Source organism: Hylobates moloch, unplaced genomic scaffold, assembly GCF_009828535.3.
Source record: "Hylobates moloch isolate HMO894 unplaced genomic scaffold, HMol_V3 SCAFFOLD_5, whole genome shotgun sequence".
NCBI lineage: Eukaryota > Metazoa > Chordata > Mammalia > Primates > Hylobatidae > Hylobates > Hylobates moloch.
In genome coordinates this window covers 54,369,604-54,395,039 of record NW_026652280.1, presented here as the reverse complement: position 1 = coordinate 54,395,039, position 25,436 = coordinate 54,369,604, and the positions used below count along the sequence as shown (strand labels likewise).

At 35.1% G+C, this 25,436-nt stretch overlaps 1 protein-coding gene across 5 annotated transcripts in view; it reads right to left on the bottom strand.

Annotated features, from left to right (window-relative positions):
• ZNF521 (zinc finger protein 521) overlaps nucleotides 1-25,436 on the bottom strand; it is a 290,644-nt gene that overhangs the window by 117,984 nt on the left and 147,224 nt on the right. For 4 of the 5 annotated variants that reach the window (XM_032152612.2, XM_032152610.2, XM_058438547.1 and 1 more), the window contains one exon: nucleotides 16,218-16,302. In XM_032152612.2, the coding sequence (XP_032008503.1) occupies nucleotides 16,218-16,302 (85 nt within the window). The remainder of the gene's footprint in view (nucleotides 1-16,217; nucleotides 16,303-25,436) is intronic. The other variant, XM_058438548.1, reaches the window with a different exon arrangement.

Below are 25,436 nucleotides of genomic sequence, written 5' to 3'. Positions count from 1 at the left end.
ATGCACACTAGCTCTGTTCTGCTCATGCCTCAGTTTCCTCGTCTGTATAACAAAAGTAATGATAACAACCTCATATCATGGCTCAGGAGAATCAATGCTTGACACCTGTTCAAATGCAAAACCAAACAAACCCCAAACCCTTTGAAATGTATTTCTGGATTTCTTATGACTTACACTTCTTTTTCTTCTTTCTTTCTTTTTTCTTCTCTTTCTTTTTTTTTTTTTTTTTTTTTTTTGGTGGTGGCAGGGATGGAATTTCCCTCTATCCCCCAGGCTGGAGCATGCAGTGGTGTGATCTCGGCTCACTGCAACCTCTGCCTCCCAGGTTCAAGCAATTCTCCTGCCTCAGCCTCCAGAGTAGCTAGGATTACAGGCACCACCACATCTGGCTAATTTTTGTATTTTTAGTAGAGATGGGGTTTCGCTCTTATGACTTATACTTCTATACATGATCATTTATTAAATCACTACCAATAGGGAAGTTAGGTTTGAGGCGGCACTCACAGCATTTTACAAACTAGTTGGTGGTGGTGGTGGTAGTGATGTGTGTGTGTTTACGTGTGTGCATGTGTGTATATGTGTTTGTTTTAAACTTAGGAAAACCATGCTTCTTATAGAGAACTGTCCTGGAATTTTGAGTGTACAAGTTTGTTATTCTGAGCTATTTGATTAAATTTAACCACAGGAAACTCTTCTAAGTCCTAATGAAGCAGCAATTACATCTAAAAGGAGACAAGCCAAAAAACATCCTTTTCAAATATCTCTCTTTCAAATATCAGACTCCAATATAAGCTCCACAGTTTTCATTTCACTTTTGTACCATCTCCCTAAGCTGTTAGAAACACGCTAAACACAAGACAGGGAGCACTGCGGCAGTGAGTGTGTGGTGGAAGAGACTGCCGGCGGGTACACGTCAACACAGATGTACGCATGTGACACACACACATGCACACGCACACATTTAAATACACAAAGATGACAAAAATTTATTTTAAAAAAGGACCATAAAAATAGAAAACCATAGTTACTGACAGAAAATCTGAACTAGAATTCTGAAATCAGTCATGCAAGTTAAGACCTTTGATGTATGTACTTTAAAGTTTACTTCATAACATAGTATGTGTTAGTTCCAGGTGTAGATTATGTAAAACAGACTTTTAGAGAAAGTTAAAATAACTTTTTCACTTAGAAATGAAAGCCCTTTTTTGCCCCTAAACAAACCCACAACACTTGGAAGATTATAATTTTTTCTTAAAAGGCACATGCACATGTAGTTTTAGCCAATGTATCCTTATAAGATAATGTATCCTTAATAAGATAAGTTAAATTGTTTTAGTAACTAAAGAAGTTACAATTATCCTAAGCACCCTGGACATAGAATGCAATATTATACATACTATTTCCAGGTTTCCAACATCACATTTACCCCATGTGATGGCACATTTCAGCATAATAATGCAGTGGTTCTGGGATACAGGAGACACAGAAATAATGTCAAAAGCAATTCTTCACATTTGTATCTCACCACATCAAGTGCAAATAGTGAACTTAAAACATGAAAATACAATTTGCTCCTTCTAAAGGATATGTTTTTATCTCTTGCAAAAAAAAAAAAAAAAAAAAAAAAGAAAAACCCACATTTCTTTCCAATGCCTCAAGGTAAAGAGGATGGCATCTATCATAAGTGCAGAGAATGTCTGAAGGATTTAGAAGCAATCTTTTCATAATGCTTCTTTGGGTGAGGAAGTGGAGTTATGAGTTACTCAAAATTCATAAAGATTATTAAGTTTACATCCTTACAGAAGATCTGCTGCTACTGTATTTCTCCACCATACTGCCAGCATTCCAGCCCAAAACGATTGAGAACCTGTCTCTGGTTCAGGAAATCCATCCATTTTGTGGCATTAGTGCTCTGCTGCATAAAATAAAGGTCCGGCCCCATTCAAAACAACAACAACAACAACAACAGCACAAATTAAATTACTTTCAGTGAAGCAGCCTACAGTATCTGCCCTGAATTCATGGTACTCATCCTATCAGTATTCCTTCATGTAAGTGACTTTAACAGGTAAGTAAATTCCTATTTCAGCAGGTTTACTCCAGATGATCAGCTTGCGTGTCTGTGCCTGCTGGGCTATTTGAATGATTACCCTATCCCCCAAAGGCCTCAGCTAGGACTGATTCTGCACCCACGGCAGTGATCCCTCACAGTAAGGAAGCCTCCCACACAACGGTCAGCTTTCCTGCTTGATAAATTCCAACCTTTCAGCTCATCTAAACTGAGCCTATGGGCTTCGTGTTTTTCCTTCCTCCTCTTCTCTTAGGTCTATGGGAAGTTATGAAACATATTTTTTTAGTCCTCCCAGGAGCAAGGCCAGGTTCACAATTTGACCTCAGAAACATAGCAGTCCTGCAATACCAGACAACCTGATAGAACTGAGTATTAGTGCTCTCTGCCTGGCCCACACAAACCATAACATGCAGCATGGAGCAATGTTACTTATGGGAAATGACAAGCAATGGATCAGTTGGGGAAAAATAATGGGATTTAATCACGTAAAAACATCACGGGCACACAGCTCCCTTTCAACAAGCTGCCCCACTACAGGTGAGGACACAATGTTCTTAGGAAACTAACCACCTATAATTTATAATGGAACTGCCTAACCAGCTATTTTGATCAGATGAAGTTATAGGATTCTTAATACACCCAGAGATTCTAGTTCCCATCAAGTGAATATCTCCCTAGAGAATGATTTTAAACATACATGCAAAAATATCTACCTATGCATTAGATAGATGTCTTAGATGTATGAGGAATGATCCCAGGAACAGTTTTAGGCTCATATAAAGGACTGTCATCACAGACTAATTATAGACACTGGTACCGAAAAAGGAAGGCTGACCCTGCAGTCTTATTTACACAATTTCCAGCCAGAGGGCTGTAATGTGGAGCCCCAGTGGGCATTTCTCTCTGAAACCCAAGGGCACCTGCATTAAGGAAACTGGTGTAAATGAATCCCTTTGCTCCATGACAGAAGAGAAGACACCAATACTTCAATTATCTTGATATGGAATACATGTGCTGACCTTCTTGAATTCTACATAATGAGATACAGCTACCTCTTATTTATTTATTTATTATTATTATTATTATATTTTGCATTTTACCATGCATTCAATTAGAAGAAGGACATTTTGAGGCAAGAATGATATGCTCTTTGGACAGAAGGTAGTGATTCAAAAACTGCAAAACTTCAGCTTTCAAAAATAGCCTAAGTGACCTCTTGCAGTACTCTGACCACTCCGCAGCAAGCAGGAGGCAACCCCTGTGAAGAGCAAATTCTGGCAAAGTTCTCTCTTCACAGATGATGCACAGCTTAAGCTATAATGAGTTTTTGGGTTACAAATGCTGAACGCATTAATATTCCTTGATGATAATTATCACAGTATAAGCACCTTCCCCAATGTGAGTAGCATAAAGCAACTGAAGCAGCATTTTTACTATATTTGAAACAAGCTGGAAAATGGGATTTTCTACTCTTGTAACCTGAGGTCAACATACATCAAGCACTGCATATTAAACACACCTATATGTGACGCCCATTTCGCTTCCCTTCCCTTCTCCTTCATGTATACTTAAAGCTATCTCCTTTATTCATTCTTTATTATAAAATTCTTGGTATGAACATATATGTGATATACGTAATCTCAAAACAAAATGTACTTCCACTGCATCATAATGAAACCTATGTTTCTTCTTATGAGAATACAAGTAGCAAATAAGATCAGCAAGCCGTGTTTTACAGATGAGATGTGTCTCTGTGCAGTTTGAATGAATACTGTGGTCACTGGCTGCATATAAAATAGGATGAAAATTAGAGTCTAGCAAATAGGCTTCTAGAAGAATCAAACACACATTTCATATAAATCTGAACAAACGACCAGTCTTTACCTTTACACCTTCAAAACTAATAATACTGATAAGCATGGAAAGGTTTAAACGTGAATTCAAACCTACCAACGCAATGACAGTAATGAAGTCAGCATCATATTTACTGGCAATATTTTTGCCTAAGGCTCCTAGATACCAATTTTCACTCCAGATTAAAAGAATAATTACTGTTATTTGGGTAATAACTATCAAATATTATACGAAAAACTGATAAAGGTGATCTATTATGCATCATATCCATGTGTACAACAGTATCTGTCTAATACTCATTATTTGCTCCAGCATACCCAAATTAAAGGCTGAAAAGATTCAATATACTATACCCCAATTTGATTTGATAATATGCTATGAATGGACTATAAATCGATATCCCCTCATCTCTCTTTCTTCCCCTTCCCCTACTCAGTTAAAAAAAATGTAAATATTTATTATAAAGCTCAAGTGATGTTAGGACAGCTTAAAATAATCACAATTAAGGTCTTCTTACTAACATGCTATAATGTCAAGTTAGTACTCTATGTAATTAATGCTAACAGCACTTCGACTTAGTGACAAAATGAAAGCCAGTTTGAACTTTTAATCAAAGAATGTAAATTGGTTGAGGTATTCAGTAGGTGTGAATCTGTTGAACTCATTTGTACCACGTTACCCTACACTTCATTTAGAAAATAAGCCACGCTACAACTGCCTCCAGGTCTCCAGCATCATTTTTACTTATGCGCTGCAAAAAAGTCTTAAAATCCCATTCGAATAGATGGTAGGGTTATAAGGGAACCTTTACTAAATATTTAACAGTGCTATCAGCGTATTAAATAGTATAATGTGAGAGCCATGAAAGCATGATATACAAGGTTTGCCTTCTTCAACTTAATGCTGGTGCTCATTTGAAACACTCTGCAAGCCCATTCATCAGCAGAACTGATGCATTTTAAAAAGTCCTCATTTACTAGCAGATAAATGTGGTTAGAGAACCTTTTTAGTGTAGAAATGACTGAAAACCTATTTGATTTCACTGTTCAAAATTTGCTTTACTATGGCTAGGGAAAAAAAGAGCTTCACAAAACATTTAAAAGGCCATTTCGAAATAATATGTAAAAGCTAAAGGAACATAGCTTTGAAATAGACAGGGGAGGCTATATTTTTTGGTTCACCAAAAATACATCAAAACAAGGCAACAGATTTATAGACAGCTGATACAGCACATATATTCATTGAATCTGGAAATAATATCTCAAAAAACATAATTATATAAGGAGATTACCCACTGAGACTCTTGCCTGACCGTGACATTGTTGGCAGGTGACTTCATTTGCACCTACTCATAATTGTATTTTTTTTTAAAAAAATGGGTGAATATTATTTTGTATACATTAAGATATTTCTAACTACAATTATGCCTTTTAAATAAGTTAATAGCATATTTTAACCTGTTACAGTAGATAGAAAGTAGGAATTCTCTTTGACGATGTATTTCTCTTCTCGAAGAGATATAATATAGACTAATTTAAAGAAAACCCCCTATCTACTGGAGATCTGCAGAGTTCACATTTATTCTGTAAACACTAACAATGATTATCTGTCCTCCCAGTTCTCAGTGGAGACTCTTGCTTTTGAAAATGTCTTGTGGTGACTTACTAAATTCAGGCTATTTCAATTAGTATTACTGCACATTAAAAATTAATTGCATTACTGAGTGGATTAAGGTTTAAATTTCAATTCTACAGTATGTGCACTAGAAATGACAGCTAAAAATCAATGCTCTTTGGCCCACAATCGGAAGTGTGTGTGGTTGAATAGCGTGGGACTGGCGTCACTGGCCAAGCAGTTTTAAAAGACTTGATAGTTCTATTGAAGGTGTGTCAGTTCTAATCCTAGATTTTAGTTTGAATGCTGTGCAACAGCCCAGCCTCAGAGAGAGAAAAACAAAACAACAGCTGCACTAACAATTTGAAAAAAAAGTGGACACAGGTACTAAAATTATGACAACAAAAGGAGTAATAGCGCCCCTAAATACACATCTAATTATCCCTTGGTTAAAAGCTTGTTCACAATTCTGTTCAATAACAGCGCAGAATCTCTGACTTCAATCCACATTATTTTGCTATTAGTTACTGGGTAAAAACAGTAGACCAGGGGCAGGAAACAGGCTATTTTGTAAAGAAAACAACTAGTGTATACAATATTCATAATGACTTTATCTATGTCTTAAGGAAACCTAAAAAGATATTGAAAATACAAATCTTTTAAGAAGTAATCCCATCTAGACCTCTATTTTAAAATGAATTATTAAACCTCTTTGGGGAAAGGGACAAATTAGGATGGGCAACAGTTGTTCATTTTGACTACAGATTTATAACATCTATACAAAATGGGTGAAATGTGTCACTTTTATTTACAGTAAATTTGTTCTTTTAAGAAGATGAAGAGGAGAGACATTATAAATGAAGTCAACAAAGTAAAGAGGCGTCGATAAAGAACTGCAAAACCACCCAGGGTCTCTGGTTTTGGAATTGAATGGCGATTGGTATGTGCATAAGAGAAAAAAATGACGTCTGCAGTGTTCCTCAAGATGCCCTCTGTGTTGCACCGGTGGCCAACAGTAAGTTCGGCAGCAAGAGAGTAAAGAAGATGGGAAGTAATAATAACAATAAAAAGAATAATCTGGTGCAAATGGACCCCAAGGTGTAGTTGTCATCCCTGTGCAACAATCACCCTTCACTGCAATTTACTGATGTTGCTTCATTACAATACAGCATATAAAGGGGCAATGCACAAAGTCGCCATTTAAAGCTACATCGTTAGAAGCAGTGCATCCCATCCTAACAGGCACAGTTATGGGAGCTAAGTCTGATTGTTCAAAAGTGAATTGACATGTAAAATAAATAAATAAATAAATAAATAGAGGTGAAATCTGAATGCAGCATGGTGCTAAATTTGGGGAGAAACGGAAGAAAAGGTAGCAGGAAAAAGTGTTTCCTTAGTGAACTATTAAAGGGATCCCAAATTAATCTGGATTAAAACATCCTTTGAGAGTGTAACAACTTGTGGCTGTGATAAAAGGAAAAGATAAAGAATATGATGTTTCCTGTTTGGAAAATATAAACAGGCTCTCCATTTTCTATTTTTATCCCTCATAAAATGAACTGAAATAATGTTTTTAGGGAAGCGTAACACTGTAAATTCAGGTTAATATGACTGAAAAGAGAGAACGACTGATTTTTCTAATTTTTGTCTGATGTAATTGAAAGTCTTACTTTTCACTCAGTGCTCAAAAGATGCCGAGGCAATGTGTTATGGGGAAAAAAAGAGATTCTCTCCTCTCCAAGGATCATTGAGTATGTCATTGGTTAATTCTTGCTCTATGCTTCTCATTAGCATTACTCTCAAGTTTCTGGTTATCATATCCGAAATATTAAGACATAATAACTACGAAGGTGCAGATAATTGGATATTAACCAGAACATACTTGACTGGGCAGGAGGTAGAGCCCTGCTTAAACTAATCCTGAAATATATTAATCACCAATTAATGAAAGGGTTTCAGATTCATTTCTATTATAGAACACCTCCGAGTATCTAAGCTTTTTCTAACAAAATGACTTCGAATAACAGGGTAGAAATAAGAAATACAGCCATCTGATGACGGCTTGAATTAATTCTTTACAGCCTGTTGTCAGGTAATCATGAAAACTATAGTTAAAGCCTTACTTACTCTTTACAAAGTCTGATGAAAAGAAGGAACTCTTTTCAAAGTTCAGTGGCCTCTGTTTAATATTCCAAATTTATCCCTTTAAATAACAGAGCCATAGCTAAATATTTCATCAGAGAGCTGTCAGAATATTATCCAAGTCTTCCACCTCTAGACCTTCAGCTCAATAACAGATGTACTCTTAAAATATAAAGCCAATTAATGGAAGCCCAGAGAACTCCAGTGAAGACATGCTTTATACACAGTGAACACTCCATGGTACTAGGTCGATGAATTAAGAGATAAAAACCTTGTCTAGTAGAAATGTCACCCACCGCTTACTTAAATGGAAATAAAGTAATGCAAAAAAAAAAAAAAAAAAAAGAAAAAGAAGAAGAAAACATAAAGAGGAACAAATGGAGAAGAAAAGTCATACTTCTGTACGTTCCATGTGGCTGCAAGATTGCATCTGATATGTACGTCTCACAGGCGTTTTATTAGTTTGGTTTAAAAAGCCTCACTGTGCTCTGTGGAAAAACTTGTACAAGTGCTCGCTAAGTTAGATAAACTGCTAGAAAAATGCCATTCATCTTAAAGAAAAAAAGTAAAATTTCTAAGAACATTATTTTCCTAAAGAACATTATTTTCTTAAAGTGTGAAGAGACTGTAATCTCTTTTCATACTTAAAAGATGCAGTTCCCCAAAACTCTGACGAAGACTTACATTTTTATGTCAGAGAAAACAAGGTGTCTGAATTAACGCAATGTAAGCATGAACTTAAATGATACAATTTCTCTATTTCTCCTGCTTTGATTCACTTAATTTGATGAAAATAGTAAGAAAACGCTTGTTACCTCAGAGTTTTTTTTTAAATTCTGTTGTTTGTTGACTTTAATTTTAATAACTCTTAAATAAGCACTCACAGCAGATGGACTTAAAATATGCTGGCAAGCAGGCCCTTTTATCTACAATTTTGCCATAGAAATACACAAACATTTCAATGGCTCTTCATTAGCAAACAAATCAACAAGTGATATTTTAATGCATGACTTTATTCCATCTCTGTGGGGACTGCAGTTGAGAGTGTGATGTACAGTACAGAGAAAGGAATCATCAGCCACAATGTCCCAGGGCTCTCTCCATTGAGGACTTAGCAGCCTCTGCTTAAAGACTGCATTTAATTGACTGATAGACAGTAGCTTCTTTGTTCACAGAAGACAGCGAAGTAATGGCAGCTTGAAAATCGTACCATCTACAGGGTCTCCTGAGACTAGTAACAGGGGGATATGTGTCAGGAATAAATAAATAATCTAATTATTAAGCCACTTCCTGTCAAGTTAACTCCAATTTGTTGGCTTTTGAAGGCAACAAAACGAGGCATTTTTCCTCATTATGCTTCTCTTTTTATACCAGTGGTAATCACAGGCGGATTAAAGGGTGCCTGATTGGTTTTTTTGTCAAGGAACTGAGAAGCAGCCAACAGTACAGAAAAACAGAGTTGGGGTTAGAAGAAATTTCATGCTTGTCTCCTTTCCAGCTCCCTAACAGCCCACACGGCTGCCCCATACAGAGCTGCCAGCTGTACAGCAAATGTGTACCCCTCCAACTGAGGCCTACCGGGCCACAGGCGCCATCCTGAGAGCTGTGAGATACCTTGCAATCTTGGCAGGTAGCTACTGCTGTCATAGGCATAATTCTAAAGGTGACCTACGAAACCCCATCAGCTCACCAAATGCAACAATATGAGCAGCTGAAGTTCAACACCCACTCTCCATATTGGCTCCCTTTCCTTTGTTTACTGCTATTAATGGCCCTGAAACTAGGAAATAACCTATGGAAATAGGTCATCAGAGACCTCTTCCTTTGATGTGTGTGAACGGATTCTGTGGAAATAGGTCACGATGCGTGTGTGTGCATGGGCAAGCATGAGTGTGCAGGGATCTATATCTTTTTAGGTATTACTGATGACTTTTAGTGCCCTCCATTTGGAAATGCTTTGCAACCTTCATTCAGAAACAGACACCCACATCTGATAATGAACATATCAAAGAGTGAGTGAAAAACCGATACATTAGTGGTACATTCTACCGGAAGTCAAAGGTGAGGACAAAATGAGATCCAGAAGCCCTGCCATTGTATGTCAGCCAGTCACATGGCCGTATCCAACCGGTAGGGCCTCTCTTCCTAGCGTCTCTGTGCTGAGCCTAGGAAGACAGGCTGGCATCCAGTAATTCTCCTTGAGAACAACATTTTTCTGAGGCCCCTTTAGGGGCAGTGTGTTCTAAAGAGTAATAAGACACTGAATCTTCGATCTGTGGCCTCAGCCACAATCCTCAGCCTCACAGAAAATTAACATCATAAGAAATGTCTAGCACGCTATCTTTGGGGTTTATAAATTAAAAAGTACACTAACTGCCAGTATTTTTTATTCTTGTAAATCAAAGCTGCTAGACACAAGCTAAAACACATGATTTGTCTTTTAATAGCTTAACCCTGAAATTGAGTGACAGACCTGAAGATTTTATCCCAAGTTCTTTAAGAAATGAGAATCCAAAGAATCACGATGAGCTCTTAAAAACTCTGCCTTCCTCCAAAAAGTCATTTTTCTTTGAGTTTCTTTTAAATTGTCTTTGTTTTTAGGAAGGCTGATCACATGGAGCCTTGGTAAGTTCCTGTGGCCCCCTCTTTGCACTTGGTAAGCAGTACAGCTATGCTATATTTATGCCCGCGTATGTCCTTTCTAAATACATCTTGAATTTTTGCTAAATTGTGCAGATAATTAAACCCTCTTCATATTTACAGTCTGCTTCATTGGTACCATGAATTCTGTTTTCAGTTACTGTCTGCAAATTCCCTCTCTGAACAATTTCATACTAAGCAATAACACTTCATTTTACATAAGTTTTATCTGATGTCCCCATACAGAGCTGCCAGCTGTACAGCAAATGTGCGGTTCTCAAACTGAGGCCTACCAGGCCACAGGCTCCATCCTGAGATCTATAAGGCACCTTGCTGTCATTGGCAAGTGTTCCCTGCTATCTCTGTGACCATCACTCCACACTGCACACAACTTAAAATCATCTGATTATTAGAACTTGTGGCCCACACTCCATTTTATCCTTTATTTAATCTATCCCCAGATCACACATTTGTTTAAATGTTTTGGCTGGTTTACAAATCATGCAGCCATCTGCACAGTAGGTGTGACACCATTTTTTAGACAAAAGTTATGTTCTAAACAAAGATAAAGTCATTTGAAATGCTTTGGTGTTTGTTATTCTGCCTGGTTCACTTGGACCAACTCTAAGAAATAAATAGAATTATCTGTGTAAATCGATGAACATCTATGAAAAACAACACCCAGCAGAACGCCCAGCTTGCTCCATTACCTACGTTAATACCATGACAGCTGAGGAGAGATGACCTGGCCCACTTCTCATCTCTCCTGTACAGATGGCTATTAAAGAGAAAGTATCCCTTTTGTATGGTCCATGTAGAAACCCTTTATGGGCTTTTCAAATAAGCCAGCATTGCCCACATGAGGGTAGCTTTCTGTTACCATTAAACTGCCCAGATTTCATCTTTTTTAATCCAGCTCTTGATGAAATAAGCCAGTGTTTTATCATATTTGACATCAAATGCTTGTTTCTTAATTCTCTGAATTTTGTAAGCAATCAAATAAAGATGTTTTTTTTAAAAAAAGGGTTCAGTCATCTTCTCATTTAGAATGAACGTAAATCAAGGTTCCAAAAAATCTCAATGATTTTGAGCTTCTTAGGATAGCATGGAGATTATAAACACATATGTATACCCACACACATAGGCATTATTGTTGACCCATTTCTATTCATTCTTTTGAAACCAGTCAGTGAAAGCAAGAGTTTAAAGGGCGACATGGACCTTTCTCTTCCTATGCAAAGATCCATATATTTGGATATTTTCCCTTAGGACATAAAATCCTAAACTACTATGAACCTCAAAATACTGGTTTTAGTCTTTTCTAAAGCAAGTGCACTCAAGCTGAAATGCTTCAGAGGTGATACTGAAAGTCGCAAAACGATAATGAAGATTAGTCACATAGTACACCACCCACTAAAGAAATGAAAGGAAAAGAATGCCATTTGTGACCTTGGGCACCAAACAAATTGCAGGATGTATGAATGCCACCTGCCACAAGAACAGACTAAAATTTCACCACACTGTTAAGAACGGATTTACTCATTCTTTATGCCTTGACATCAGTGATATATATCACGTGTAACACAACACATAGAGTACGTATCTTCCTACATATGCTGGAGAGAGCTTAATCTTTTCCTGGTTTTTTGAAAACCGTGATTATCTATAAAATATTGAGTATTTATTAGAGATATAAATGAAAAGTCAGTATTTTTGCATCAGTATTTTCTTATTAGCTATCCTTTACAATCCCAAATTCTAGTTCTGCTTTTCTAAGAGATAAACATATTTGTTTCTTCAAAATGCTTTAATATTACACTTGATCTGTCTAGGACACGTTTATTAGTGACTATTTCTGGATTTTCCTCTTTTACAAAACGGGGTATTCTGACACTTAGACACAATTTTGCCATTACAACACTGGTCTTTCTAGTCAGACGAAAAAAATAAAATGCATTAAGTAACCATTTCTAAGGATATTTTTAAAAAATAATCCTTATGTAAATGGCTTGTACCTATTCCATTCATTTTCTCCATCCATGAACTTTGAAAGGGAGGCCTGGAAATGGCCATAGCTATATCCTGACTACTTGTCCTCCAAAGTCCATAACTATAGTAATCAATTCCAAGGATAATGGTATTTCTCCCCTTTGATCATTCCTTTGTCAAGCTGACTGGCCTTCGATGGTGAGTGTACTGCTGGTTGTCTACCACCAGCCGCTCGCAATTTGCTCACTATGTTTCATGAGACAGTTGTTTGTGGCTGTTTGGAACACATTTGTCTCTTTGGGGATTTATGCGCTAGTTGCAATGCCAACCTCCATAGTGATCGAAATTTCTTTCTAACTAAAATAGATAATTAGAGGCTGGTAATTATTGGTCAAGAATTATCAGAGTGAAAAAATTAAGCTTCTCATAAATAGTTCTTGGCAATGTCATCTCTTTATATTATCTCATGCCTAACAGCCCTTTATTCAGAGCACTTACAAATTTACACTATGCTGTTGAGCCTCATAATTTTATATGAGGCAATCCCTTTGCTGGGTTAAACACATTTAACTTCTCTTGTTTCATCTCTATTTGTGCTAATCCATACCAAAGAATAATAATAATAACAGCTCAAAGAGGAAAATAACAATAAATATTTACTATGCTGATAGAAAAGAGAAGGGTGAATAGGAAATTAAAGCACCTAATACACACTGGTATCTTGTTGTATTCTCAGGTCAAAAGCCAACATAAACTATGTGAAATGAACAAAGGAAGAGAGGAAAAATTTTCTCATTGGCACAGATCTTAAAAGAGGGAAATCTTTTCCCCAGGAAAGCTGTTAAAATGTTTTGTAGCTCTTTTTGTGTGTGTGTAAAGAAGAAAAGAAACCCCTGAATAGTCACTAGTCTGATTTCATACTGAAACTCTGTCAAAATGTGGTGAAGAGGGAGGTTTTCTTTTTTTCCTTAATAGACATAAGTCAATTCCCTAGTGCATTTTTATTGAGTAATTATTCTCGCAACTCAGACCATGTGTCCACACCTTGCTGCAAAACTACACTTAAGAAGAGCACCTCTGGTATGTACCTGATAGAAACATTGATGATTTCCCTTTCACAAGTGTCCCTGGCCAACAGCCTGAGACCAGCACATCCAGAAAGATGCGTGGCAGTTGCTTGACACTGAGATTGCACACAAACATAGGTGCCATAGAAGCAAATGCAAATGACTTGAGTAAAGAAGGAATTTAAAGTTACACCTCATTGGGTCGTCTGTAGATCTTGTTTTCCATCAGGTGACATAATCCTTCCTCTACATTGATTGAAATGTAAAACAAAATCTGCAAAAACACTATATACCCTCTTAACAAAAGGAGTAAGAGGCTTTTCAGATAGTCCCTAATCCCCATTCCTCTATTAAATGTCTAGTTGAGATTATTTTTTGATTAGACAAAAAACCACACACAGATACACAGCCTAAAAATACCTACCCTCAATGGAGGTATTTTAGCTAACAAAATAATGCAGCCTGCCTCATTTGAAAGACTAAATAGCACATTGGAATTCTAAAAAGGGGTATCTTAGCCTTTGTGACTCCCTTGGTTTTTCCATTCTCTCTAGATACTAACAGCACGAATGGGGTGTAAGGACTTGGATGCATGGTCAACAAATAAAACAATTAAATGGATGCTACTCATTTGTTTAGGCCTCAAGTGCAAGAGAATTACATATTTTTATTATTAAAAATGGCATGAATATTAAATAACTAGACCCTCTGTGAAAAGGAATGGAATGTGCTTCTCTGATGAAAGGTGAATTGTTAAATGCTCAGGTCCCAAGAGGTAAGTGTCTTATTAATCCACTATAAGGTAGAAGGGAAAAAGCCTTGGGAAAGCACTAATGATGCAAGGAATATAAAATAAATACAAATAGGAATGATATAAAGCAATTTAAAAAGAAGACAAAACAAACTGATTAATGTTTATAGGCAAAATGATACTAAAATTGGAAAATCAAAAAGTCCTGTTATGCTGAACATTCAGTTGAAATTCTAAATGTGCAAAAGAGTATTAACATTGTGGTGAAAATATATTCAACATATTCATCTATGTACTGGGATAAATAATAAATCCAGAAACAAAAATAAGTTTACATTGAATAGAACTAATGAGAAGCATGACCACAAAATTTCACTGAATTTCCCATAAACTGCAAACTTCTAAGAACTGCTTTCATTCAAGCCTATCTAAAAGTGCAGCATGAGGTAGAATCATGAATGACTGACACCAACACAGTCTACTCAAGAAATAAAGAGACGGGAAATATTAACATTTATCATTTGGCAGGAACTCATTTTTTCTAAGCTGCTCCTCTCCTCTAAAAAGCTGTTTTAAAAGTTTATATAAGGTATTTTTTACAATCTCAAACAGAAGGGAATTGCAAGGAAACATTTGAATCTCTCCTACATGTTGCCATTATCTTCTAATCACTCGCTAAAGTTGTCAACGCTATTGTCACATTGAAGGATATACTATTTAATATATGAGAAATCACTAATAATATTAATACTTAAATCTGGAAAATATAGAGACGAATTGATCAATATTTTAGCTGTTATGTATAAGTTCCGTTTTGCACAAATAAGCTCTTAGTCATTTATAAGCAACAAGCCCCCGAAAGACCTATCATTTGAAAACTATAAAGCACATCCTATTGAAAAATTATCAATCAATTTTCCAACATGCTTTTGAATTTATCTTCATTAATTTACATAAGAAAAATGGAAGTTTTGTTATAGCTTTAATGATCAGAAATGACAGGGGAACAACCTTCCACTAAGCATTCTTAGAATATTTCTAATTAGTATACAATAAAACTTATTCCCCCCTGAAAACAAGTTCATAGTCTAAAATGCTGAATTTTCTTTCCTGTCTTACAGAGTTTTATAGTAGGAGAGTATGAGGTTAATTTGACTTTTTAAATATTATAATTATTTAAGGTATTATGAAATACCATGAAGTATGAAATAAAAAATTCATAGTATAAAAAACATAAATGAGTGACAAAAATAGCATAAAGTAATAGCAATTGTCATTGCACTAGTAGAAAAATGATCTGCTTGATAAAGTTTAATTGGGTGGTAAAATGCTTAGCGTTATTACTAAGTGCTTACCAAATTAAAAAACATAGGCAGTAATCCGTGAGGAATTAAGAAATAATGGGACAATATGAATAAGTTAAAAAAAATCCTTTTGGTATTAGCCCATGTGATAAATGGAAAATCCCAAAAACAATGGCCTGGAGTAACTTCAGAAATCTTTCCCCAAACCACTTTTATAAAAGTCTATGGAAAATTTGGTGGGGAATAAAAAATGATTACTGAATTCTTTACATGATCTTTATGATCATGATTATTTCCAGGCTGTTGAAACCATACATATAAAACTATTTTATGGCTATTTAAATTATTTATGTTTCCCTATCACAAAAACTCACTACTTTAGATTTTGATACAAAGATGCTTAAGCAACACACAGCAGTGCCATTACCATAATAACTTCTGAAATTAAAACCTGTCTAAAACTCTATGGAAAGCTAACATCCAGTTCATTAACCATTCCTGTTAGTTTTCAATAATGCAAAAATGATTAGAAGTTTAATTTGTTAATCACCTGTGTTTTCACTGGCAGTAGATATATAATCCTCTGCAGAAGTCTAAACTAGCCCTTGCAGAAAATAAAATGTGCTAATACCTTATCAGGACTAATAACAGAAATTTAAAAAAATCAGTCATGCTGAGGAAAACATTGATGGTTGAACAATTAATTCATCTTTAACTCTGTTTAATGGTGATATACACAAGTAGAAGAAACATCTATCTGTAATAAAGTTTAGAGTGTCACTCACCAATCATGTGATTTGCAACATGAACCTGAATGTCCCATTCATTGTAGAAAACCATCTGACACTTGATGCATTGATAGGTCTTCTTCTGAGAAAACAAGATTAAACAGAGTTACTTAGACACATGGACTTTTCATTGTTTCTTTGTTTAAAAAACATTTTTCTGAAATGCTGGTCTTACCTATGTTGCTAAGAAACAAACTAAACTACAGGGCCGCTTGGCCCAAGTTCCACGAATTCCTTATTAGACCTTATGGCTTGATCCCAACACTATATTTTCATTTGCAGACATTTAGAAGAAACAGAAGCACATAATTATGGCATAATATATTTTTAAAGATCCCTAAACTCAAAAACAGAAGGTTTTTAAAACCAGAAGTATTACAGAAATACAGTTTAAAAAAACATGAGTATTAAAAAAAAAATACAGAGTTTCAGAAACCAATGTCTTTGAAGATCAGGCACAATTTCATTCTGACCAACATAACTGGGGTGTTGCTTCTAGATATCCATTAGTAATATGGCTAATAAGTTAAGATTCACGGATTCTAGCTAAAATATTTAGAGAGATAGTTTTCAGCTAAAGTCTACAATTTAAATGATGTTTTAGAAGTTGCTAAGCATTAGTATTTAAATATGTACCTCATCCTATAAAGAAATAATATCATAATGAACATTCTAACACTATTTTATCATTTTACATAACAGTCCTGTGAAGTAGATAGAGCAAGATTTTTACTATAATTCTTACAGCATAAATGAAGAAACAGAGGTCCAGAGAAATAGAAAGATTTGCCTGATGTCATGGTGCCGTACAGCTGGGAAGAGAAATACGTTCCTTTGATTCTAAATGCTAGTAGGCGCTCTGATTTCTGAATCATAAAGCAGCCATTATAATTTTACATCTTTATTATTGAGTCCCAGTACCTATTAGATGAACTCAATAAATAGAGTATTAGTTGTGTTTTCCAGAACACATACTTACATAAATTCCTTTTTGATGAAACTTAATATTTGTAATTAAAAACCATGTTGGAAGACAAAATAAACCATTATGAAAATAATCCATTTTTAAAATTTCCCAAACTTGAGAAAATTACATTTGTAAAATCACATAAATGACATTTTCTTATAAGCATTTTTTACAGAATTATCGTTTCATTTGAAGTCATATAAAATTGTTTTACTAATGGTATTAATAAGGAAATACCAGCCTGTAAATTACAATCAATTTTAAGGAACCGAAGTTCTTTAGAACTTAACAAAATCAAAGTTAATCACAAACATTTAGCATAATTCGAGATTTAAAATTATAAATGCCATTAATATAAATTTTTCCTAATTATTGTAATTTAACATAATATTTTCTTCTGCAACAGTGGACAATATTCCTTGTAAACTACAGAAGTACAGGCATATTTCCATTGGAAGCTGTCTAAATCATCTGACCGTCTTTGTACATTAGGCATATTGCGAACTGAATGTGCTGAATCTAAATCTAACACGGACTTCAAACACCCTGACAATCACCAAGGAAGATTTACTACACTGAGCTGTTTATAAGATGCTTTTGATGGTGACATATAGAGCAACATGTGTTACGTAAATAATATCTATCCCTTTTTTAACAATATTTCCCTTTAGAACTAGTTAGAAAATATTTCTTACTCCCTGATGACCTACGTTATCTATTGTTTATTAGCATACTTCTAGCATTATTCCTGATATGTGATCTTGTTGAAAAACAAAGAAACATAAACTTAATGGCTAGTCTTTTCTCTTGTTAGCACAGTAAAACATACAATATGTCGAAAACTGTCTCCAAAAATGATGACTGATGAATATGTTGGCAGAATATACTAGGGCTTTTTTTTTCCTAGTCTAATAATAAAGAATAAAATCACTTGAAAAGCCAAAATAATAAAATGCCAGCACTTACTACTATCTTCAAAATGAACTGACACATACAAGTTTTCTTTTATCATTGAATGAAAATGCTTTTGCCACTACTGATAATTCAAACATTAATTCTCTCCACTCATAAAACAGTGTCTAAAATGCTATGTTATATTTTTTATTAACAAAGCCATATTCTTATCTATAAGCTCCTAAATTTACGGCTAGATAAGAATTTACTGTGATCAAAAACAATGAACCATGATTTTAAAATACTGAAGCTTGAACTCTACTTCGCCATATTTTCGCATTTCCCAAATACAAAGCAATGATATGCAAATTGGGATGTGTTAAGGGTTTTCTTTTTAAAGCCATGATGTAAAATTCATTTTTACCCTCAATTTTCAAAACGGTGATGTTAAATGACCTTTAAAGCATCTCCCATTATAATTATAGATTCTTCGCAAAATATTTGAGAGATCCCTGCACACCTGTACACCATCTTTAAGTAAAGGGATTATAACCTCTGAACGGTGTCAGCCTTGGGGAACTCATTCCCTTGGAGGTAAATTTATTCCACCTCTGTATGGCTAAAATTATGAGAGAATTCTTCCTAATTCTAGACCCAAATCTGCTTTTCTGCCACTTTCACCCATTGGCCCTAACTCTAAGCTCTGGTGCTACAAAGAAGAGGTTGAATCCATTGTCTAATATGACAATTACATTAGCCCCTTTTCAGACTGAACATAGAGGCACAATGTAAGAAATACTTGGAATTACCTCCCTTCCTGGTTACCTATCTCCAGGTCAATGTTTTAAGAAATAGAACCCCAGATGAAGCGCCATACTCCAGGTATGATCTGACCCTTGCAGAGTGTATGAGGATTGTCACCTCCCTTAGGACAATTACTTACATTTATATAAAAGACAACAAAAAAAGTCAAGTGAGATAATTTCTTTTAAAAGCAGATAAAAGTAGAAACAGAACTTCCATTGTTTGGGCCCCAGATTGGCCTTTATCAACGCTTAAGTTGTCAATTTACTTGAAATGCTAATTTAGTACATTTTTAAAAGAGACTTTTTTTTCATTAGCCTTTTTAAATGTGCTACTTGGGAGTGGGATTGTCATTTCCTGATTGTTCTCTTTTGTTTTCTGATACTGATAGATGTAATTATCAAGGATACAACTTTTTCCTAGCACCTCATTATTTTTGATTGATTTTGAGAACAATTTAAATGTGCCTTTTTGACATTCTTGTTTTCAGTTACACTCTGGTTAAGGTACTCAGAGACTTTGTAAAAAGAACATCTCATAAATTAAAAAAATGATTAGAGATGCTTAATAATATATAGTTTTAAAAAATTATTCTGATTAACCCTATTCCCCTCCATTCCATCCAATAGGACTCAGACTTCACATTTAGTCTTACCAAATTTTAAAAAGTAATTTAAAATAATAATTATTAAAACTTATACTTTGTAGAAATCAAACTGCTTTGATTTCTTTTACCAAAATACTGAGTGGATTAAAAAAAAATCAGTGCACAGTAATCCTCAAAAACAGAAAAGAAAAAAAATTAAGTTGTTACCATGCAAGGTAACTATTACATCAATTTCTTTTACTGAAAATTGGCGATGAAAGGGTCAGAAGCACCTTGCTTTTTTAAGGAGGAAGTGTAGGTCGTGCCGATTTGATGAGTGAAAGCTTTTCTTTATAGAAGAATGACAGCAGAAGGGATGACAAAATTAGATATTCACCATTTTGCAATGCCAAATAAAATGGTTCAGGATAATCATTAATGGATGCTGAAACTAGTAGAAGACAGGTTATTCCGAGATACTCAAATTTCATCCTTTGATCATTGCAAAGCAAAAGATATATCTTTACAATACATTTAGCTGATGGTAGTTACTCTAACCAGACTATTTAGCTTAATATCGCTAAGAATGGAAATGACATGGCATTGTGTACCTCTCAATGCGTTGCAATATGAAGTATACATCACCAATATAGTATCTTATCTAAAATGTATACTTGAATCTAATTAAGTCTTTAGGCCTAACAATCCAGTTTTCAGTAAATACAAGGATAGGGGAACAAATATTACTATGAGAAAAAAATGCAAATCCAGAATATTCTTTCAGAGGAATGGCCTGTTGTCTTTGAAAAGAGGAACAACTATTACTATGAGGGGGGAAAAAAAACCCTCAAATCCAGAATATTCTTCAAAAGAAATGGCCTATTGTCATGGGAAAAAAAAGTGAAGAGATGAAAGAGACTGAAAAGACTTGAGTAAATGTAATGTGTGGATCCTGATTTGGGGGGGAGGGAGCAGAAACAGCTATAAGAAGGCTTTTGAGGCAACTGAGAATAATTTAGATATTAATCTGACTCTCAGCTGATTATTAGATGCTATCGGGACGTTACTGTTACCTTTTTTAGATGTGATAATGGTATTGGGGTCATGTGGGCAAACATTCTTTTTGGTAGGAGATGCATACTGAGTATTTAGGGATGAAATATTTGCAATTTACTTTCAAAATTTTCAAAAAAAACATATATAGTCATATATAAGTAAATAGCTACATGTTAAACATCACAAACTCTAGGTGTATACGTGAACATTTTCACAATAAAAACTGGAAAAAATAAATAGGATAATTCATAACATGTAGTTTTTAGAAGCTCAACCTAACCTGATTAACCCCACCTCCGCTATTCACTTTAGACTCCTACACTTGATATGCACCAAAAATAATTTGTGCTTAGTTGTTTTAAGTAGCTTTGCAAACATTTTGGTATTTGTCTGTGAAGTTTTTTTTTTTTTTTTTTACATAAATCTAATATATAAACTCTAAGAAGTCAGGAACCATAGCTCACATTCATTTGTATAATAAAATAATAATTTTATAAACTGTTTCATACTTTAGTCTATAAAGAACTTGTATGCAAAAAAAAAAAAATCCCTTGAAACAGTCCTGTAGGAGTAGATAAAGGAGGGATTATTATCCTCATTTATAGATTAATTAAGTGACTTGGCTAAAGTCATACAGCTATAACCAAGCCAGGATTCTACTGTCTTTCACACACTGGATTTTAACACAGTTTATATTCTGATCATTTGCAGGTAAATTTACAATTACATTTTAGGTACATTTCAAAAGGAGGTTTTCCATATAATTAAGTAGTGCTTTGGTCTTTGACAATGCCAGGAATGGTAGGAAAAGTAACTTATGAGAGCGAAGGAACTGTCTGTAGCCACGTTAGCGTTAGGCTCCCAGTCCTAGACTCTTGACTAAGATTCATAGGATAGAATTGGCTCTTTATTCCCTTAGTCTATTTCAAGATTTTCCCTTTGTCCTCAATGTTCTGCAGTTTTCTTTTTTTTGCCATGTTTTAAACTGTACATTTACGTGTATTTGTCTTGCTCAATACAAAAATAATAATTTCAATTTGAGATCTCACTTATGTCCTCAATTCTTAAAATTTTCAGTGATTAAAATCACTCAGTTATTAAGTCTATTTAAGACACCCTCCATTCACTTCTATCAGAATTCTTATTAGACACAGATTGGAGCCTCTCAGTCTATCCTCCATGTATTTTAACTCATTCATATTTTAAGAATCTATTTGTCTTCTTATGTTTTAATCTAGATCATCTTCTCTGTACTCTTAGAAAACACTGATTCTGTCTTCACAGCTGACCAGTCTAGAGTTTATCTTATCTAGCAAAGCTTTTATTTAAAATGACTATTTTTCATTTCCAACATTTCTAGTTTTAAACATTCAAGTGCTTTTGTTTTACTTCTGCTTGGATTTGCTTCATAATTTGTCACTCTTTTCAGTGGAAATCATAACTTCATTTATCTTTCTGAACTTCTAAACATGCTTATTTCAAAGTCTTTGTCAGACTGTTCAAAATAATTAGTTTCTTTTTTTTTTTCCTGCTTTACTAGTGTTTGATTCATTCACATACTTTGGAATCTTGGTTGAAAGCCCATTTGTAGTGATTTTTTTTTTCTATGTGCTCATTTCTCCCTTTCCAGTAGTTTGGCCATTGGTTCTACTAGGGCATCCCAGGCTACTGTACCAGAGCTGGGTCTCAGAGAGGCATTTGCTGCCTATCTGCTGTGCTGCAGGGATAGAGAGACATTGCAAGGTAAATCACAGAGGCAACACATGGGTAATTCAGTTTTATGTCACAAAACTGTGTCTTTCTTCCTACTCCTTCAATCCTCCAGGTAAAAATCCTAGTTCCTGGTAGTGGCCAACAGAATTACTTTTCCCCAGTCTCTTGCTGTGAACAAGAAATTTCCTCCCAGGCCCTGCTTCAAATAGTGGATCTGGATTTGTCCCATAGGGATTAAATCATAATTACCACTTTCTATTGCTGGAAAATGTTCAGCAGACCCCTGGCTTTAGCCTTAATAACCATGTGGTTTTCTCATTTGGTTTCTGGATCTCAAAGATGAAGAACTGTTTTGGACTTGACTAAGTCCATTTGTTTTTCTATCTTTATATTTTATCAATCATTGCTATATGTTTGGAACATCAAAGCCAAAGTTACAGAGCCATTTTTTCCAGCTATGTCCCATAGCTCTCAGCTCCCTCTATTTCAAGGCTTTTAAGGAAGGACCAGTGTCAGATTTGGTCACAACCCTGAAATCAGGATATTGTACAATGATGCTATAACGTATTCATTCCAAATATATCCAGCAGTCTTAGTAGGAAAGAATCTTTAGATTTTCTTTCTGTAATACTAACTTGCTATATAGTTAGTTGTGTGACAAATCATTAAATGACCGAGTTTCCTTCTCTGCAAATGAAAAAATAATAAAACCTATATCCTAGAGTTGATATGAAAAGTAAGTGAGAATTATATAAAAATGCTTGGTACCATGCCTACCATGTAGCACACCTGCACTACACAGTAATTTTTAATGCTTACTTATTTACTAAAGGTACTATTTACTGCCTGTATTACTCTTTATTTGACAGGTTATTATGGGGATGGAATAAAATATGATATAAACTGTCTGTTGTCAAAGGTGAGTAGTTTTCACCCTTCTAAGTGGACTTTGGAACCACATTAAAATTTCTTTCAATTCGAATCCACTAATTTAAATTTCATGACAATTAACAAGGGTTAAACAAATGTTTATTAAATATAGCTTTAAAAATTAGTTGGCCCTCCATATTTGTGGATTTTTCATCTGCAATCAACCTCTGGTTGAAAAATTTGAAAAAATAAAAAATGATACTATAATACCATAAGAATAATCAAATAAAAAACCAATACATTATGACAGCTATTTACATAGCACTTACATTCAGTATCACAAGTAATCTTGAGATCATTTAAAGTATATGAGAGCATGTACATGTTTTTATAAAGGACTTCAGCATCCGCAGGGCATCATGGAACCAATCCCCCATGAATACCAAGAGACGACTAATAACACAAAATCACAAGTTGGTGACAAGGTTGGGTGAATGGGAAGGGAGAAGCAGTTAAGAACGTGTAAAAAGGTTTAAGCTAGCTAGAAGGAAAAAGCTGTTTTCAAGGACTATAGCAATATACATTACCATCCCAAGAACGAATATATTAATCACAAATGCAACATATATTTAAGAGCAGTAGCGCCAGTATTTTGCTGGCAAGCAAATGGATACTACCTGTGAGTGAAAGTAATAAGCCAGCAGCTTTCCACAAATGCTCAGTAACTCAGACATTCTATTAATTTAGCCTAGTCATTTTCTAAGTAATTCTGAATTTGTATGAAAATAAGTCACTGAAGAAAGAGGAAAAAAACGGTTATTGAAATGTAATGAAAGCCACTAATGATGAGAAGCCCAAATAATTCATTGAAAAACAAATGTATCAATATTCTAATTTGTATTCTTGTGATAGTTAAAAGGATGCTATTGTCTTACAGCGGTGGTTAATGTCCTGATAAGAAACCATATAACACTTTACATAATGCCTGGCACATGGCAACACCTCAACAACCAAGAGATATTAACTGTGATCCCTAAACTCAAGGCATTACAATATAATTGGGGAAATAAAACACACAAAAATTAAAGTGTCTTAAGTATTTTGCCTAAATGATATGGCAAAGCAGTTCAGAACCAAGTGCCTATTTTGGTGTATTGCAAAGAGAAGGCAGAACATGTCAGAGAGTGACAGATTAATGTGGTCTGGAAGAGCTAGAAAAAACTCACTGGGAGAGATAGGACTTGATGTGAGGTCTAAAATGGGAATAATTTTCTTGAGTTTGAAACTGTTACAAGGCCTGGTGTGGTGGCTCATGCCTATAACCCCAGCATTTTGGGAGGCAGAGGTGAGAGGATCACTTGAATCCAGGAGTTCAAGACTAGTCTAGGCAAGGTAGCAAGACCCCATCTCCACAAAATATTAAAAAATTAGGTGTAGTGGTTTGTGCCTGTATTTCTAGCTACTTGGGAGACTGAGTCAGGAGGATCACTTGAGCTCAGGAGTTTGAGGCTGCAGTGAGCTGTGACCATGCCATTGCACTCCAGCCTGGGGGACAGACTGAGTGAGATCCCATCTACTACATGCCAGCCCAGTTGCTTACAGTTGGTGGGAAATAGAAAGACAATTCAGAATAGAGCCAGGGTTAAAGAAGATTGCTTCTGGCCAACTAGCTAGACAAGAAAAGGAAGAGAAAAGAAAAAACCTATAGATACTTGTTTTAAATGACTGAGTTGCAATTTTTATAGTACCAGGGAGAAAAAATATTTATTTAAGTATATTAAGTATATTTATTGATACATCCAAAGCTCATGTTGAATTGTGATTCCCAATGCTGAAAGTGGCCCCTGGTGGGAGGTATTTGGGTCATGGAGGTAGATCTCTCAAAGCGTGGTGCTGTCTCTGCGACAGTGAGTGATTTCTCACGAGATCTGGTCACTTAAAAGTGTGTGGCACCTCCCCGCCACTCTCTATTGCTCCCATTCTTCCCATGGAAGAGGCTTGCTCCTGCTTTCCCTTTTGCAAGAGTAAAAGCTCCGTGAGGCTTCCCAAGAAGTGGAGCAGGTGCTAGCGCTGCAGAACTGTGAGCCAATTAAGCCACATTTCTTTATAAATTACCCAGTCTCAAGTATTTCTTTATAGCAATGCAAGAATGATCTAATGCATTTATTTTTACAAATAAAACCCTAAACTCCATGAAGATATAAATTTAAGCTACTACTACGTTTATAATTGAGTAAAAAAATTGAGCCATTTTTAAAATGTTTTATTGAATTCCCTTTAAATATTAGATAAAATAGTATTAAAATATTTTATTTTCAAAGGTATC